Raw genomic sequence first — 20,166 nt, 5'->3', positions numbered from 1 at the left:
ATTTGGAAACTTGTAACTGATTCCTGTCCAGTGGCTAAGATGCAACAGGCTATTTCTGCAATGGATCCTGTCCACAACAAGCCCAGGCTGGATGTGACTGTAGCTGTAAGCAGAATGCTTTCTGCCTACCCACTGCCATATAAAAATGGGCAAAGACATTCTATCCACCAACTAGTCATGGGCAGTACTAACATTAGAGACATGGAAGAGGGACAGACTGTCATTCAAAAGAGGAAAAATAAGTTTAATAAAAGGACAGCACTCTCTCACTCACCACTGAGGTTAGAGCCATCTGGAAACTATAGATGCGGGCAAGGCCGAAGTCAGCGAGTTTTATTTGTCCGCTGCTGGTCACCAGAATGTTCTGTGGTTTTAGATCGCGATGCACTACTCGGTGTGAATGAAGAAAGTCCAGACCTCGGAGAAGCTGAAACATCATATCCTAATAAAATTAAAAAAAGAAAATCAATAAACACTCAAAACGGAAGTTGAGCATTTGCTATGCTGGACGCCAAATCCTTAGCATTTTGTGGCTGCTTGGCATGCAGCAGGCATTTGATAGGTATTGGCTGAATGAGTGAATTGTCTCCCTTCCTGCCTTTCCACTCCCACACTTTCAAGAACACTGCAAAAAATTTCACTCTCAACCTGTATTTTATTAATGAAAGGACAATTTTAAAATAGTTTTTGATGGAACAGGAAACATTCTGGAAGGATATCTGCCAAACTGGTTTCAGTGGCTCATGCTGGGGAGAGGAAGGAGGAGGTCGTGAGGGGACACTTTTTGCTTCTCTATTGTTTAATGTGCCATTTCAACAATTAAAATCCAGTGAATAATAATATTGTTATTAATGGTGATTATTATTTTATAGCACCTAGTACTAAACACTCACTATATATCAAGCACTATTCTAAGCATTGTCCACTTAGTAAATAATTTAATCCACACCACAACATTTAGGTAAATAATATCATTACACCATTTTACAGGTCAAGAAACTGATACACAGATGTAGGCTACTAATTAGCCCAAAGTCATACTAGCAAGAGAGTGCTGATTAACTGTTTGTTTTTTTTTAAACAGGATCTTGCTCTGTTGCCCAGGCTGGACTGCAGTGCTGTGATCACGGCTCCCTGCAGACTTGACTTCCTTGGCTCAAGAGATCCTCCTGCCTCAGCCTCCCACGTAGCTGCGACCACAGGTTCATGCCACCATGCTAGGCTAATGTTTTTAGTTTTTGCGAGATGCAATCTCACTGTGTTGCCCAGGCTGGTCTCAAACTCTTGGGCTCAAGCTATTCTCCTGCCTCAGCCTCCCAAAGTGCTGGGATTACAGGTGTGAGCCACCATGCCCAGTCTTAATCAACTGTTTTAGATTATTAACAGAGTCTTGATTTAAACTAGGGTCTGGAAAACCTCGATTCAAATCTCCAATGTATTCCTTTATCAAATCAATGAACAAATGAATACGTAAAATAAGGCAAGCCATTTAACCTCTCTAAGCCTTAGTTTCCCTGTCTGTAAAATGGGACAGTAACAAAGCCCACTTTATCATAGGATCATTGTAAAGCACTTACCACCATAGTTAATATTCAGTAAATGGCAGCGCTTATTACTGTTATTATTAACCAGTATGGAGGAGCGGATCATTCAGGATATAAACCAATATCAGATCTTTTTCTAATTTTAGGACCAATACAAATATACACAAGATTTAATACTCAGGGACAGTGTCTGAAAGTAGGAACTAAGACATTGGCCATGATGTCATAATCCTCTGCAATGTGTGGAAATTAAGAGTGACCTACTCCCCTGACCCAAATATTATAAGAATGGTGTATACAAGGGAGGATGGAGCTGTTTTGTTAATACAAGGGTTAGAAAAATGACTGGGCACCACCATGGATTTCAGAGCTGGAAGGGGCTGTGAGGATACACTTATCATTGGCCGGACCACTGAATCCTCTCATCGAGAACAGTATATTTGGTTACTGGTTTATGGTTTTGGTTCTTCCTTTAGAGTTCGGAGTTCTGTCTTTATATTTTAGCTTGTTCAAAACCAAAGCCTTAGTTTTCCCTTTTATAAAGTGGAGAAAGTAGCGATTACTTTTCCTACTATTAAGGGGGCTAAATGAAGTAATATATGCCAAGTGCTTGTACAGTTTCTGGCATATGGTAAGCACTTGACAAACAGTAATTATTAGGATGATTATTGCCAAGATAAGTGTCCTGATTTCTGGGGGAGACTGATTCATAAACAACTAAAAGAAAACATGACCACTGCTACAAGGTCGGTGTGAACAAAGCACTTAGAGGGGGTATGCAGTGATCTAGAATCATTTCGGAGATCCCCCTGAGTGAATATTCTGAACTGGCAGGGGTGACCTTCTAAGCTTCCCAAAACCCTGGAGAAGACTGCATTGGGGAGGAAAAGCCCTTCAAGACTTGAGAAACACTGCAGGTCCAATAAGTTGTAATGAATAAACAGGAGTGTGAAAATGTAGCACAAAATGTTCAAGGAACATTTTGGCAAATAAGTCTTTATTGGAAACACATGCACACAACTTGTAAGCACTGAATTTTAAAAAGCATGACTAACCTAAAGTAATGACCTGTTGGCTCATCATCTTTAGCCTCTATACAGTTAAGTGTCACTCATTTAAAACAGTATAAAGAATAAATCTGTTTGGTTCATGCTGCAGTGTTCAAACAACTTTAGCAGCCAATTAGCAGTATACAAATTTAAAAACATGCACATCGTTTTTATTTGTGTTATAACACATACTATGTTTTTCTTAATTATAAAATTGCTCAGATGTATAGATGCATGCTTAATGCAGAAACTAATAAAATGTTTTAAGAATCCAGAGAAGAAGAAAAATCACTAAAAAATTCCACTACTTGGAGAACAGAGAAAACTTCACTGTTAATATAACTTTTTTTGTGTCTTTTTAGTCTGTCTTTTAAAAATTACGTATTTTATTATATTTGGATGTATAAGTATATTTAAGTAAAAGTGGTTATTATTCTGTACACATTATTTTGTAGCTCTTTTAAAAACATGTAACAATTCATTATCAACATTTTGCCACTAATAAAATTCTGCAATGTGACTTTTTTTATACAATGAGATTTTTAATGGCTGCATAGTTTTTCACCCTGGGATATGCCATAATTATTATTATTCAGTTTTAGTTGTGTTACTTTGGCACTTATACTACAGGTCTAGTTCTTGTTTGTTTAAAGGTAGAGTAGATTAAAAGGGCTTGTTAATATCATACCAAAGCATGGGTTAGGCAGCATGAATCCACATGACTGCACTAACGTTGATTCCATGTGTATGATGCCTATAGATGTAAGTTGGTTCTACATAAGAATGACCATTCTTTAGATTTTATTAGGCTACTTAAATTTTTTTTTGTTTAGCAAATGGCTTTTCTTTTAAATCTCCAATGTCCAGACACAATTGGAATTCTGAACCAATGAACACTGAGTTAATGACTTAAAAAACAAAATCTTGCCCAACATCTCATGACCTTCAGTAATTCAACCACGAGTTAGGTTGTTGGGCATTATGAACCTGTAATAAGCATGACTGGGGAACCCCTCTCAGTCTTTAGCCAACCTTTATTGCAATACCTAATTTCAAAGGTGAAATACATTCAGCTACGTCAGGAACTCTGGTCCCAAATAATCATAAGATATAGTCCCAATTCCAGAGGATGATATAAATAAACAAATTACAACATTAAATGAGGTAAGAAAAAACACCTTTCCTACAGAATCACAAGAAGTGTTTTGATCAAAGACATTTCAAAGGACTCTCTACGTAAGCTTATGATCTGTTCTATCTCAATTTATAGTATCGTGAGGCATACTCTTAAATTAGCTCAAGATTTTAATCTAAATTATTCTGTACCATATATGACTCAAATATTTCACAGTAACCCTAGTGATGCAATGCAATGAAACTACAGATACCACCAATTAAGGCTCTTTCAGTTAAACGCAGGTTTAAAAGTTTCCTTTTTTATGTTATATGGCACAGTCTGGTATAAAAAGTTTGAACATTTAGTCATACTTATGATAAACAGTCACTTCGGACCCTCACTCTATCTTTTTAAAACATGCGACTCGCATGCATGTTTCAACAGGACACCATTGTGGAATGAAGTCTGGCTCCGAGAGATCTTAGGTGGGGCTTTATCTTGGCAATGCCCCTAAAAAGACTCTGGACCTTTCTGAATACAAGAAATCCTTGAAGTCTTGTAATTGTTTCTCTTAGGTGTTCCAGAGCTCTAATCCTCTTATTTAAAATCAAGACAAACAAGCAAACTAAAAAACGACTTCAGGCTTTTCTAATGGGAAAAGGTTGATCATGGGGCCTTCTTTTCTTTTTCTTTTCTTTTTAGAGGCAGGGTCTCGCTCTGCCACCCAGGCTGGAGTGCAGTGGTGCCATCATATCATAGCTCACTGCAACCTCTAATTCCTAGGTTCAAACAATACTCCTGAGTAGCTGGGACTACAGGTGTGTGTTACCATGCCTGGCTACTTTTTAAACTTTTTGTAGAGACAGGGTCTTGCTATGTTGCCCAGGCTGGTCTTGAATTCCTGGCCTCGAGCCATGAATCCTTCTGCCTTGGCCTCCCAAAGTGCTGCAATTACAGGTGTGAGCCACTGCACCTGGCCTGGGCCTTATTTTCTCATTACAAGAAAGTATGATTATTTCCAAAAGACACTAAAAACACCCAAGTCATATCATAAGTCACAGAATGACAACTTTAAATAGACAATTCTGGATATAGGGATATATCTTGTGATATATTCACATCCTCAAAGTTTTAGCACCAAAAATGTACAATCATCAGTTTATTTAAAAATTAAAAACAGGACATATCCAACTTGTAGGCAAAGATAATCTATTTTTCTCCTTATACTCTGTAAACCTCAGTCTTTTCAAATTTGTTATTCAAGTTTTCACAGAAATCTCTCCATAGTGGTTTGTCTGTTTCCTATGAAGGGTGTTAGAGGAGGCCACAGACTAAAATGTATCACATATAACAAAGGTTTTTTAACACTAAACCAATAAGAACATGTTGAATTAAGGTGAGGGTTACGATTATAGCAACAGAGGGAAAGGTCACCTGAGCCTGCATATAACTTCTCTCGCATGTCTCCCCATGTACCCCTCCCCTCAGTCCTTGACAGCCACCATTCTATTTTCTGTTTCTATGAATCTGACAACTCTACATACCTCATACATGTGGAATCACACTGGATTTGTCTTTTTGTGAGTGGCTCGCCTCGGTTAACATAGTTCCTTTAAGGTTCATTCATGTTGTGGTGTGTATCATAATTTCCTTCCTCTTTAAGGCTAAATAATATTCCATTGTATGTATATATGACATTTTGTTTATCTGGTGATCCATAGATGGGCACCTCAGTAGTTTCCACTTTTTGGCTGCTGTGAATATTGCTGCTATGAACACAGGTGTAGAATGATCTCTTTGTGAGTCTGCTTTCAACTTTTTTGGATATATACTCAGAAGTGGAATTGCTGGATCTATTCCCAGAATGTTTTAAAACCATGGTCCTCCCATAAAATGTGGTATATTGTTGCTACATAAGCAATGAAATAGTGACTAACAGCATCGTGTTAAGGCCCTAAAGCATTAGCCAAGTGGCTTGATTCACTCCTTGGAGATTCCACGCACTTTTGTCTGCATTCTGGGAGAATCTACACTGCAGGTCCCCACATCAAGCTTGCTGTATGTATACAGCTTCTACTCTATTTCAAAACCTGACAGGGTTCCCGTGTGCTTTCATTGATCAATTCGCAATGAGCAATGAACAATGAGCTTCAAAGGCTGTTTATAAACATGTCTCCCCTACTTCTCACTGTGGTCCTCAGGAGGACCCAAAGAATGCTTCATCCAAAATCACAAAGAACAAGACAAACCAATTCTGAGAAACCAAGAGGAGGGTTCAAGAGGATTCCTTAAAACTTCCACATCACCTGGAAAGTTGTAATGGGCGAATTCAAAGCAAGCCATTAACTGGCAAGCTAAAAGAGTCACACATGAGCTTTGTTCCACAGCAAAGCATAGTCCAGCAATGCCATACTACCCGTCTCTTTGCCACTGTGCATGATGAGTCAGGCACACATCACCTCGAGGCCCCTCAGGAGAAACAAAGGCATGGGCCCTAAATGGAAACACTGGCTTCTAATTTTTACTGCTTCTAGGCAACTGGATAAAAGTGTAATAAAGTGGCACTGCATGTAAATTTTAATAATCAAATATGTATTCTGAAATGAGAACAGAACCCACTTTTTATTCATTCCTGGAAGTGATGATAATGCTGAGAAGGTAAAGAATCAGTCTCAACTAACTGGAAATAAAAAAAAAAAAGATAATAAGTCATTTCCACCAAGCCTGAAAATGTTGGTGTTTGAGGAACAATGTAATGACTTAAATGAACAATATGAAAGAATAAATCATTACCTCATCATCATGGCTATTTTTAACCCACTGTGGAAAATCATCAGGAACTGAAACTGCAAATATGCAATGCTAAACATAATTTCTTCAGAGCAGGAGATAAAAATCAGCACTGGGTAAAGAAGTAAGAAAACATGAAGCCCAAGTTCCTAGGTTGTTGGGTAATGACCCAAGTGGCTATCATTCTATACACATTGTTTTGTGAGGCTTTTAAAAACATTTTACAATGTGCTGTGAATATTTCCCCATTTCAACACATACTTTTCTATAATGAAATTTTAGGCCAGGTGTGGTGGCCCACACCTGTAATCCTAGCACTTTGGGTGGCTGAGGTGGGAGGATCACTTGAGCCCAGGAGTTTGAGACCAGCCTGGGCAACACAGGGAGACCCTGTCTCTACAAAAAACAAAAAATTAGTTGGGCATGGTGGCTCATGCCTGTGGACCCAGCTACTCGGGAGGCCTAGGTGGGAAGATCACTTGAGCCTGGGAAGTTGAGGCTGCAGTGAGCCGTGATTGCACCACTGCACCCCAGCCTGGGCGACAGCTCTCAAAAACAGAAGAAGAAATTTTAATAAGCTTTCTAATGGCTGCAATTGGACAAAATACTTTCTTATCTTTCCACATTCTTCCTCTCAATTTCCTCTTTTGAGAATTTTCCCCTCACTCTGTACTTCCTTCCTCTTCAAATGAGGTAATGCTTAGAGGAGCTGGTTTTCCGGTTTTCCACAAGAGTAGAACAGATAATTATTTGTGTGATACAGAAGACACTGCTGGTTGTCAGCCATGAAGACCTGGTCCAGGCCAATGAAGGCAATCACATTTCCTTTTGCTAGGAATTGATCCAGGGATGAACATGACACCCAGTCCTGTATGGGCAAATTGGCTAGAGAGTTTCAGGAAGCATTTTCCTCCTTGATAAGAGGCGCACAGTAGAATGCTCTCTGCTGTACTTCCTCATCTCCCATTCCTCACCCACGTCTTATACTGAATGCTACCGAGCTGTAGCAACCATCTTGAAACATCATCTGTACACATAAAAGGCCAGAGTGTAAACAGGGAAAGAGTCTGGGTCTTTGATGACATCAATGAATAGCTGCATCAACTTTAGGGCTGTCTGCCTCCAGCCTTGTAGTTATGCATATAATAATGCCCTTATCTGGATCTGCTTTTCATTGAGTGTTCTGTAATTTGCAGCTGAAAATTATTCTAACAAATCTAACTTAATTAAAATTATATTAACTTAAATATGTTATGAACATTATCTTTCATTTATAGCCACCATGATTCACCCCAGGGTGAGGTACAGACCCAATGGGGCCTGTACCAACATTCTTTTCCTGTTGGCAATCATCCCTTTCAGGTGGTTATCCTTTTCTCTTTGAGGTGTGTACCTCCTTCCATTAATGTTTATAATATCGCCTTTGCCATCACTATCATTTACTGTCAACTCTCTGTATTCCCCAGGAACTATGGCTCATCCTGTCTACCCCACACTCAACGTCTTCCTGCAGGACTCCAACATCACTAGGATGCCCAGCTAATATTAGCTTCAGAACTTTGACTTCTTTAACCTCATCCCATTTTTGCCATCTACATAATACTCATGCAGATGGTTAGTCTCTGTTTTCTAAATGGAATGCGAATGCATACAATTTTGTAACTGTCTTTTTCACATCACGCTGTATACTGAACTCATTTGCATGTAGATCTATCGGCAATGTAGATCTACAGCTTAATTTTTAATGGTTCTATATTATTCTATTTTTATTTATATTCTATGATCAGCAAAAGGGTTTAAGCAGTCATTAAATTACCCACCAATTTTAAATGCCACTATTTCTCATGTTCTAAATTACCTGAAGTTATTTTCTGGACTTTTGCTCTTTGTTTCTGGCTCTGTTTAGAGTACCTCTCTCCTTTAATTATTAAATATTTAGAGTAAATTTTAACATCTGCAGGGAAAGTTTTCTCTTTCCACTCTTTATAAAACATTCCTGAATATTTTTTGAAAATAAAAATATGTATTTATTTATTTTTAGAGGCTGGTCTATGTTACCCAGGTTGGCCTCAAATTCCTGGCCTCAAGTTATTTTCCCAGCTCAGCCTGCCAAGTAGCTGGGACTACAGGTGTGCACCATCGTGTCTGGCATTCTTGGATATTCTTATATGTTATGATTATGAACTGACTTCAGAATCATTTTATTGAGTGCCCACACCTTCCAAAAATCCTTTTAGTATTTTCAATGATTTTTAAAAATTGATAAATTGATTTGGGGATAACAGATACCTTTACAATATTGAGTCTTTCCTTTTCTTCATTTACTCAAGTCTTGTTCTGGGCTCCTCAGTAAAGTCGTGTCTTTTTAAATACAATTCCTACACCTCTGAGGCTCCCACTATAGTGGGTCTGGTCTGCCTTCTCCTTCCTCACATGTACCATTACCTAGCCTTTCCCCACTGATCTCAGTCCTCAAATCCATCTTGTACTCTCTGTCTAGACTGAACCCTTAAAAGTGTAAACCTGATCCTATCAGATAATTCTCCTGCTTCAGCCCCCTCAGCCAAAGCCCACCTAGCTCTCTGGCCCTGCCTCCTGGTACTCTGTGGATTTCTGCCATCTTTACTCATTTACTGCCCCATGGCCCCAACTCCTGGGAGGGTCCTGCTTAAATTGCTCTTCCTCTAGATTTATTGGCCTCCCACCACATTGTACTAATGGGTGTCAATAAATGCTCAATGAGTTTTCATAAAGAAGTGAGGGCCCAAACAAAACTAAAAATGACCATGAAATCTATGAAGGCCATTAGCTTAAAAAGAACTCACTGACTCCTTTTAGGAGGAATGCGATAAAACTCCAGGGGAATCAGAAAGAGCAGGTTTGGATTACGGGATAGGGACAAAAGAGGCATGGCATATAAATCAGTATTCGTACCTTTTAGCCATTAAAACATGTTCATATGTGTTGAGACTTTGGGCTCATTATTTTAGAAATATAAAACTCCCATGACTATAATGAACACTGACACATTGAACAAAAACAATGAAGGATGTTTCCTATCTTACCACCTCTTTCAGCAGCAACTTGCCCAGGGGTCAAGAGACATGGATTTCAGCACATTGTTCCACAGCTTGGGGTAGGACTAGCTTAAGTACCTTATCCTTTCCCATCTCTAAGAGAAGTATTCCACAGATCAAATCACTTTGCCTGAGTCTTCACTTGGATGCAGAATTGGACTATTGGCCAAATCCCCTAATACTACTTTAATTTCATATGAGCATATCAGAGTTTCTCAAAGTACAGTCTCTTACTCCAGTGCTACTAAGTTCCGTTCAACTCAGCCACTAGTCAGTTGATTAAGCAAGTTCCACCTTCCTTCTTATCATTTTTGTAATAGTACAGATTTTTTATTTCATTTTTTACTTTTGTCAACTTTTATTTCAGAATCAGGGGGTATATGTGCAGGTTTGTTACAAAGGTATATTTCATACCTTTGTATGTCTAAGGGTGTAAATGATTCCATCACCCAGGTAGTGAGCATGGTATCCAACAGGTAGTTTTTCAGCTCTTCCCCGCTCCTCTAGTAGTCCCCAGTGTCTATGAAGTCCCAACCTTTTGGAGCCTCAGGTTTTCATTTATAAAAACCAGAATAAATCCTGCCCTGCCTCTGTCATAGAACGGTGGAGAGAACCTAGACATTTGATTATTTTATATTACATATTTGATTTGTTTTTTAAACTGCCAAGTGCTATTCAGCTAGATTGCAAATTCCTTGAGGAAGATTCCTTGAGGAAGATGCAATGCATCTTTATATTCTCCAGAATCCAACAAGGCACGTTATACATAGAAATCTTTTGGTTTTACTTGATTGGATGAATCACCCAGTAGTCTATAGATACGCATTAAGATGAATTATAGTGACCTTTGCTCTTGGTTTTGTGTACAGGAGTTATAGAACATTCTCACCGATTAAACTGATTCCTGAGTCTTTCTTTAGCAAAAAAGCCATAATCCTGCATTGTGGCTTATTGGTTATTCACTAAGAATTTATTGACTGCTTGCCAAGTGGAGGCATAAAAGTATTAAAAAAGTTTCTTTTGGGTACGTATAAACCTAAGTGAGTCACTTAGACATGAGATGTAAATTTCCATTTTTGAAGGCAGTATGATTTAAAAGAAAGAGCACTGGGTTTTGAGCTAAAAGCTTTGGATCCAAATTTGTACTTGCAAGTTAGATAATCTAAGACAAGTCACTTGCAACTTTTGTGGGCCTTGCTTTTCACATCTATTTTTGAGAAAATGACCCCACAAAAAGATTTAAACAAGATATATTATAGATTATGTAATATATATTTATATATAATTATGTGTATTATGGTTATATATATGACATAGGATATTATGCTTAAGCACTTTATTTATTGTAAAGTTCATACACATAATAAATTGCTACTACTTATTCAAAAGAACTATGAAGCCCCTACTATGTGTAAGGCATTGTGTCAGGTGATGTTACACGGAAGCACCTGAATAGTGTCCCAAGGAGCTCTTACTTTAGCAGGGAGAAAAGAATATGTACCTACATACTTCATGTCAGTATGTGCCAAGGACCACAAATGGCACAAGAGCGCTAGGCACTGAGTAAGCACCAAGGAGGGAGCAGCATCTAAGTCAATCTGGGAGGAAGGCTGGTATTAGTTTTGGTGTGGGGAAGCATCTGTCATGGAGGACACTATAGAGGAGGAGGAAGTGCTTACGTGTTTGTACACCAGCTATAGCTCCAGCAGGCAGGGTCCTAAAGAGGGCACACTGCTAAATGGGACCACACTGCAAAGGGATTTATTGCTGGTGGACACAGGGAGTCTATAGTGTTTGATCTTATATTCAGTGGGTAAGTAGTAAAAATGTGTAAAACCATGGCATGTTATTATTGACATTTTAGCATACATAATGGATGGGAGGTGGTGACACGGAGGCTATGATACTATTCTGAACATATGATAGAGAAGGTCTAAATTAGAATATTGAAACAAAAAGCAAGGGGAAAAGCAATTCAAGAGACAAATGTGATATGTTAATATTTGTTCTCACAGTTCAATTTTAATGGCCCATCTTTGGAGAGCTCCGCTACATTTCCAGGTTGCACACTGTGTGATCTTGGGCCTGTTATTTAATCTTCCCTCCGCTAGCATCTAACCTTCGTTTCTTCATCTGTAAAATGGGGACAACACTTTCTTGTAGGGTGGCTACAAGAACTAAAAATAATGTGTAAACCTCCCAGTTTGGGTAAACAATGTGTAAACCTCCCAGTTTGGGTAATGGGTTCAGCACTGGTGCCACTAAATGAAGATGAGGCTGTGGTAATACTATAAGTTCAGATCCACTGAATTTTCCCCAGTTAGTATGTGGATAGCCTTCTGTCTTCCCTAACACTCTATTAAGATCAACAAACACAACTTATAATATAATCCTTAAAATATCTGTTGTTTTAATTAAATCAAATGTTATGTGGTCTGTTCTTAATTTTGAAAGTCTAGGTCCTTAGAAATTATCTGTTATTATTCATTGAATGTATTACATGTTTCATTTTGTAAATGACCCAACTTGCTAAAATGGTTTTAAGTTGCTTTTTCCCTATACCTGGACAGATTTTTCGGTAGGCCTCTCTGACTATTGAGATTTCCCGAAACTGTCCTTAGGTGCTTTTTATAGGATAATAACTGTATACTATAAGCATGAAATATACCATTTTACTTAATCAACATATATATTCTGAAGCTACTACCAAAAAGGGAAAAACATTACAAATGAACTTTCTTACATAGTTAACTCTGGTTGCTTTCTCAACTTAACAAATAAGAACTAGAATTTGTGACATTATTTCCTTATGTTACCCATTAATGCTGAACTGTGTGCATTCCAATACAGAGAGGGGGAGAGGAGCAAACAAGGACTCTGAAAAGAACACTTAGCTTCATTTGGTCAAAAAATGGTCTTTACAAGGGTTTTTATTATGGGTCATAAAACACTGCTTACCACAATGTACCTCCTTGAAAAAGAAAAGAAACCCTTGCAGTGGTGAGAAACTGAAAACAACACACTGAAAGTCCTTGCGCCTCCTTCCCATAAACACATCTGTGCATATTATCTGTTTTGGGTACAGTTGCATGCACAGCTGCTTATGGGGACTCCATAGAGGTGGGACTTCAACGTTTTTTATTTTGTGTTGTTGCAAAGACTGACTTTTTAAACTGAAGTCAGTTATGATAGAGATAGCCAATGTATCTCCAGTGGAAGGAGGACCATGTACTCCTCACTAACAACTTCTTCAATCTGCTGCAGGAAGAGGATCTGGGTGGTCACAACTAGTCAGGAAAAGCATGGAGGTGCAGAGGAAGGGGGATCTTCAGGCCAAATGGAACTGAAGAGCTACCCACCAAGGCAAAACTGAGAACTGGGTTAACGATCTAATGACTCTTACAAAGAAGAATTTATCCAGCTAATGTTAAAATTGGTATCACAGGCCAGCACAGTGGCTCACGTCTGTAATCCCAGCACTTTGCGAGGCCATGGCAGGCAGATCATCTGAGATCAGGAGTTTGAGACTAGCCTGATCAACATGGTAAAATCCTGTCTCTACTAAAAACACAAAATTAGCTAGGCGTGGTGGTGCATGCCTATAATCCCAGCTACTAGGGAGGCTGAGGCAGGAGAATCGCTTGAACCCTGGAGGTGGAGGTTGCAGTGAGCCAAGACCGGCCACTGCACTCCAGCCTGGGCAACAAGGGCAAAACTCCATCTCCGGAAAAAAAAATTGGTATTACAATAGGAATTGCCCAGGGAAACATGGGCATCTCTATAGATGGGAAACTCTTAGTGTTCAGCATAATAGAGTACAGGTATCCAAGTTTTTGCATTGCAAATACAATTTATGCATTCAGTGCTACTCTGATTTAGGGATACCCCTGTCTAAAATGCAGGGTTCTGTAACTTCTTGAACTAGTCGTTTTCTTAAACGTGCGCCTCTTGCCTTCAAACTTTTCCTGGCCCACCTAAAACCCCAGTCAGCTTTTGGTATTATTCTTTTTCCAGGCACCAAAAATTGGCTTCCACTTTTTCTTATACTGGTCCTCTAAGGCCTAATCTCAGAACAATTTGCACATCTCTACAATTAAGACTGCTGAGAGAAAATGTTCATAACAAGTCTGAAGTGGTTGCACATCATGGTCTCTAACTTCATCTGGGCTTTCGGTACTGCCTTCTCTGGGTCTCTAGTAAGCTCCCTTTGCTATTGTCTATAATGGCTACCAAAAACATTCACCATTTGTTTGTGTTTCCATAATTACCTTTGCAATTATACTTCTCAAGAGTGTCTTAAATTTTAAATTCTGCCTCCACCCCTCATCTCCCATTCATTTGTGGCTTCAACATTTAGTCACATTCTGAGGCATCCCCAGTTATAAGGCAGCTGGGGCTGCTCTCCCAAGCTCCAGATGTGCAAACTTCTGCATGTGCAAATGTACACATGCTTCCTGCTATGTTTTTTAGAATAGTCCATGGTAACTGTAATCTCCATCTGTTCCAAAATAATAATACAGTTTCTTTACTCCCACCAAAACCTGTCCTTCCATCGGTATTTCTTATCTGGTATAATGGTACCACCATCCACCCAAATGATCAATTCAGAAATCTGACAGACATTTTAGATTCTTTCTCTCCTCCCAAACACACATCTAACAAGTCACGAAATCATGGTAATTATAGTTCCTACATTACCTTTCAAATAAGCCCTTCTCTCCCATCTCCATGGCCCTTGCCAAGTAGTCAGTATCTCTCGCCTGGATTACTACAATGGTGTTCCGACACAAAGAACTCCTGTCTTTAGATTTTTGCATCTTTAATCTTTTCTCCACTGCACTAAGTGGTATTTATTTATTTATTTTTTTGAGACAGGATCTCACTCTGTTGCCCAGGCTGGATGGAGTGCAGTGGTGAAGCTCACTGCAGCTTCAAACTCCTGGGCACAAGCAATGCTCCTTCCTCAGCCTCCTGAGTAGCTGGGACTATAGGCACATGCCACTATGCTCAGCTGATGTTTTATTTTTATTTTTGTAGAGACAGAGTCTTGCTATGTTGCCCAGGCTGGTCTAAACACCTGGGCTCAAGTAACTCTTCTGTCTTGGCCTCCCACAGCACTGGGATTACAGGTGTGAGCCACCATGCCTAGCCCTAAGTGATATTCCTAAAAGGTAAATCTGAGTCATGCAGAAGTCCCCCACTGTTCACTATAAGACAAAGGTAAAACTTAGATTGTTACCTAAAGCACTTTAACGTCTGCTTCCTAACTATCTCTGGATTAATTTCCAGCTGTTCCTACATCCCTGTTACTATGCTCTGAGGGTAACATGCTCTATTATATCTCTGTTCTGTTGCAACGCTATTTGCTTTTCCTGGAATGCTTGCTCCACTGTCCTATCCCCCGATATACACACATCTTCCAACATACACATCTTGTCTGTCTGGCTCCTTTCAACCTGTCTTTCAAGGCTTACTTTAAGTAACTTTTGGCCACATCCTGGGCAATTCTCCTTACAGGCACAGGTTATGTGCCCGCCTCGTATAATCCCACAATGCTCTGAGCATAGTTCTGGCACCGAACTTATTCCACTTTACTCTAACTGTAATGTCACCCTCCCTAGATTACAGCCTCTTGATGCTAAGAAAGTAACTGGAAATGGGGGTGGGATGAGAAAAATAAAGGAGCATCCTAGGCATTTCACATACATTATTTTTTTCCCAGGTACTCTGCATACATTATTTCATTTATTTTTCTCAGCAACCCCTTGAATAAATTCATATTCATTTACTCATTCTACATTTGTATCATGAGCCAACTTGTGTGGCAGGCTGGAGAACAAGGATGCCTCGTCTCATGGAGCGAACAGTGAAGGCGGGAAACCGAATTTGAGAAGCCAGAAAGGTGCCTAACACACACAAGGCCCATATCATCAGAAGCCTAAGCTCCTCCTCACCTTGTGCCCAGGTACACCTGGCCCCTCTGCAACTCCTCAAGTCTCCAGCCTCAGGCACTAAGTATGAAAGGAATGACCCAATGCTGCTTTAAAAATATGCTACAACCTTGTAATTCAACTTCTAGGAATTCAGTCTACAAAACCAAGTTTACAATGAGTCAATACAAAGACATTCAGTGCTATTTTGTTTGAAAGAGTAAAAAAATGAAGACAGCTAAAATATCCACAATTAGAGGAATAGTTAAATAAACAATGATGTGTCTCTCTGTATAATAACAAGCAGCAATTAGAAAGAACATGGGTAATTCTAACATGTAAACTAGATAAATCGACAGAGAAAGGAGTAAGGCTTAGAGTGATACATATAGCTTGATTCTATTCTGACAAAACAAGAGATATATGTACATGTTTATGTATGTGTGGCTGTGTTTGCATTAGGATGGCCAGATAAAACATAGGACACTAAGGTAAATTTGCATTTCTGATAAACAACAAATACTTTTTTAGTTTAAGTGTGTCCCATGCAATATGTGGGACATATTTAAATAAAAAATCATTTGTTGTTTCTTCGAAATTCAAATTTAACTGAATGTCCTTATTTTATTTGCTAAATCTGGCAATTTTAGTCTGAATATATATAAAAATGTTTGGAAAGAGATATAGCTACAGTTAAAGATTGCTACCTCTGTCAGGTGTTGAAAATGGTAGGATTATGGGTGATTTTTACTTTTTGGATTCTCCTGAATTTACCAGTTAAAATTATACATATATATTAATGTTTCTTTTAATCAACCCTACTTTTTAAGTTAGTAGCCAGCAGTCTTTAGAAAATAAAAAAATGTAGTAAGTCTCTGGTAAAATTTGTGAAATAAATCCTCTAAGGACCATTAAAAAAATATTCCACAGAAACAGACGGCATAGTACTTCAGAGTTTTCTAAGTAATGGCACATAACTTTCTAAATTATAAACAGCACTGTTTTAGGTCCTCAACAGACTATAGCTACTTGAAGATAGTAAGTACAAGTTATTCAGGGTTTTTTTTTGTTTTGTTTTTCTTAACTGCCACTTCCTGACAGATTCTAGGGAAGAATAGGTGCTCAATAAGTTTTATGCTTTTAATATTTAAAGCATAAAATTATTGGAAAAGTAAAAGCTAGAAGTGGTGCTGACAGACAATAAAATGAACCATTTTAGAGACAAACAATGATACAAATAAGTACTGTGTTGTTTTTAAGATTTACTCAGTTTGTTTAAAATATTTTAGAATGAAAACTAAATCAATAATGTCCTCTCAGAACAACTTGAACTTTCCTTAGGTTGAGAGTGAAAAGCTTAATCAAAAGTGTAAAGGCAAAATAACCAAGGTAAATACCCTAAGTAAGAAGTTTCTTTTGAAATAGAAATTGTACTTTCTTTCCTTGAATATTTCCAATCTCTGCTTCTGTTCTTCTGTTATGTTTGTCAGAATCAGCACACAGCACCTTTCAAAAATGTTTTCTGAAGGTTTTTAATCTGCTAAGGCTGTAAGCAGGCAACTTTTTAGCACAGATTTTGGGGTCATCTCAGAGTGTCAGAAATGACACTTGCTGGTTTGCCAAGAGGTATCAGGCTCACCAGTGCTATCTGGTGTTTCTTTAACACTTATATTTGAATGTAGTTTGTTTTTATTTTGTACTTTAACTATATATCTAAGAGGAATACAGTGTTTACACTCATCCCAAAATATACATACACACACAACCTTAGACTCTTCATTCACAAAGTAGTACAATGGTAGGCTAAACAAATTGTTTTTCTTCTTTAAAGTTTGTACACTCTTTTTTTTCTGAATTTACCAGTTAAAATTTTATATGTATAAAATTTATACATATATATATATATACACACACACCCTTTTTGTACTTTTTTGGAAGATAAAATGCATGCTGGAAATTGAAAGTGTTTAATATTTAAAAGCCTAGCTATGAGGCTTCATTATCTGTAACATATTTAGTTCGCAATTAAAAATATTTTACTGGAGACTTAAAATGTACAAGTATGGGATGTTTGCGTTCCATATTATGAATTGCTAAAATAGGCTAAAAGGCAGTAGGGAAACATTTTGTCTCTCTATATTTTTTTAAGTGCTCAGATAGAAGAGAGGTCCAAGTGATAAGACCATTAGTTTGCTGCCCTATCTCGGTGAAGAGAGAGGGGAAGGATCCCATTCAAATCCCTACATCCTGGGAGATTTTTGCACTGCATGTATCTGCCAGAGGACTTATACTCACAATATATAAAGAACTCCTGCTACTCTGAGTTCGAGACCAGCCTGGCCAACATGGTGAAACCCCATCTCTATTAAAAATACAAAAATTAGGTGGGCATGGTGGCAGGTGCCTGTAATCTCAGCTACTCAAGAGGCTGAGGCAGGAGAATCGCTTGAACCAGGGAGGCAGAGGTTGCCATAAGCCAAGATCATGGCATTGCACTCCAGCCTAGGTGACAAAAGCGAAATTCTGTCTCAAAGAAAAAAAAATAAATAAAATAAAAATAAATAAAAATAATAATAAAAAAAGAACTCCAGCAACTCAATTAGAAAAAGACACACAAGAGCGAAATTCTGTCTCAAAAAAGAAAGAACTCCATCAACTCAATTAGAAAAAGACACACAATCCAATATTTAAAAATGGGTTAAAGATGTGAACAGGCACTTCACAAAAGGGGAAACCCAAAGTCCAGTAGCTTGTAAAAAGGTTAACCTCATTAATCATCAGTGAATTGAAAATTAAAAGCACAATAAGGTACCATTACAATGGTTTAAACTGACTATATCAAGAGTTGACAAAGATGGAGAGCAGTCACATACACTGATGGTGAAACACAAATGGTCTATCCACTTGGGAAACATTCTGGCAGAGAGAGGAACAAAAATTCATCTCACAGACAAGATGCTCAGTAAAAGAAGCTATACACAAAAAGCACATACTTTTTATATGAAATAAGTCAGTGTAATGATTACATCTGGGGGAGGGAGTTATAGACTGGGGAAGGCATGAGGAAGACTGGAATGTTCTGTATCTTGATCTGGATGGTTACACTAGTAAAACATCATCAAGCTGTATGCTTGAGATTAGTGCACCCACTTTATTCTACATCTCTTATTCTGCAACTAAAAAAAAAAAATTCTTGTCTTTCCAATATTTGTCCAAATCTGGGAAGTTATTCAGTACAGTTATGCTATTCAGGACCTCCCTGGCAGGCTAATCATTAGACGTTTCATGGACTGGCACAGAGACTGTATTAGTCTGTTCTCACACTGCTAATAAAGACGTATCAGAGACTGGGTAACTTACAAAGAGTAAGAGGTTTAATGGACTCACAGCTCCACATGGCTGGGGAGGCCTCACAATCATGGCGGAAAGCAAAGGAGGAGAAAAGTCACATGTTACATGGCAGCAGGGAAGAGAGAATGAAAGCCAAGCAAAATGGGCTTCCCTTTATAAAATCATCAGATCTCGTGAGACTTACTCATTACCACTAGAACAGTATGAGGGAAACTGCCCCCATGATTCACTTAACTCCCAACGGGTCTTTCTCACAACACATAGAATTATAGGAGCTACAATTCAAGGTGAGATTTGGGTGGGGACACAGCCAAACCATAACAGAGACCTCAGTTTTCCTTTGGGATCTGCTGCTTCTTCTTAGTAGTACTTTACCTAATTTCCACTTACATCAGTTTACTCATTGGTAAATGGGAGGATACTATGTTTCTCTCATACACTATTAATCAGGTAATACGCATGTGTGTAACTGCTTTGAAAAGTAAAACTATTATATGAATGTACATATTATTATTTTACAGCATTTGGAAGAATCCAAATTTCTCCAAGTAATGTTAAATATGTAACATTTTTATCACTGCCAACTCCCTGGACAGTTCTCAATTTCTTGAAACACGAAGAGTGGAAAGTCTGTAAGTAAGACAAAAAGTGTATAGTCATCTTCCTTTCACTGTATAGTACACTGCGAGAGACTCAAGGTATAGGCTTTATGGTCCTAACTCTTACCTTTCTCGCTGGGCGACCTTGGGTAATTTTGTGTATTTTATTTTTAATTGACAAATAATAACTATATATATATTCATGAGGTGCAATGTGATGTTTTGATAAATGTATAAATTGTGGAATGATTAAGTCAAGCTAATTAACATGTCCATTTTATCGAATCTAAATCTTAATGTACTACTAAAAAAGACAAATGACTGTCAAACTATGACATGACACAATTTCTTATCATTCAGAAGTTTTAATTATGCCCATTAAAAGGGCTCTTGCAGACTTCTTCATATTTGGATTTTATCTATATCATTCTTGAACATACATTAAAAATTAAATTTGAAATGAAATAATTTGATGAAGGTATTCCAAGAATTTCTTCACATTCAGAGTCCTGCTCTTTCACATCCTTTTCTACTCAGAGTTGTTAGATGTCTGTGTTTTCCACACAATTTTGTCTTCTGTCCCATGAAGGGCACTGATGACAGAGCAGTAGAACTCTACTATGACCTCGAGGATTTTCATGTCTGCCATTGAGTAACTCTGCAAGTTTCAGGCACGTGTGCAGGCAATCACCACTGGATCAGGACTGAT

At 38.2% G+C, this 20,166-nt stretch overlaps 1 protein-coding gene across 4 annotated transcripts in view; it reads right to left on the bottom strand.

The window, feature by feature from the left end:
- CDK6 (cyclin dependent kinase 6) overlaps nucleotides 1-20,166 on the bottom strand; it is a 232,455-nt gene that overhangs the window by 120,811 nt on the left and 91,478 nt on the right. For all 4 annotated transcript variants that reach the window (XM_031013016.3, XM_055346580.2, XM_055346582.2 and 1 more), the window contains exon 4: nucleotides 275-442. In XM_031013016.3, coding sequence (XP_030868876.1) covers nucleotides 275-442 — 168 coding nt within the window. The remainder of the gene's footprint in view (nucleotides 1-274; nucleotides 443-20,166) is intronic.

Source organism: Gorilla gorilla, chromosome 6 (genome assembly GCF_029281585.2).
Source record: "Gorilla gorilla gorilla isolate KB3781 chromosome 6, NHGRI_mGorGor1-v2.1_pri, whole genome shotgun sequence".
NCBI classification, from domain to species: Eukaryota; Metazoa; Chordata; class Mammalia; order Primates; family Hominidae; genus Gorilla; species Gorilla gorilla.
The sequence above is the reverse complement of the archived record's forward strand: the minus strand, read 5'-3'. Positions and strand labels throughout refer to the sequence as shown.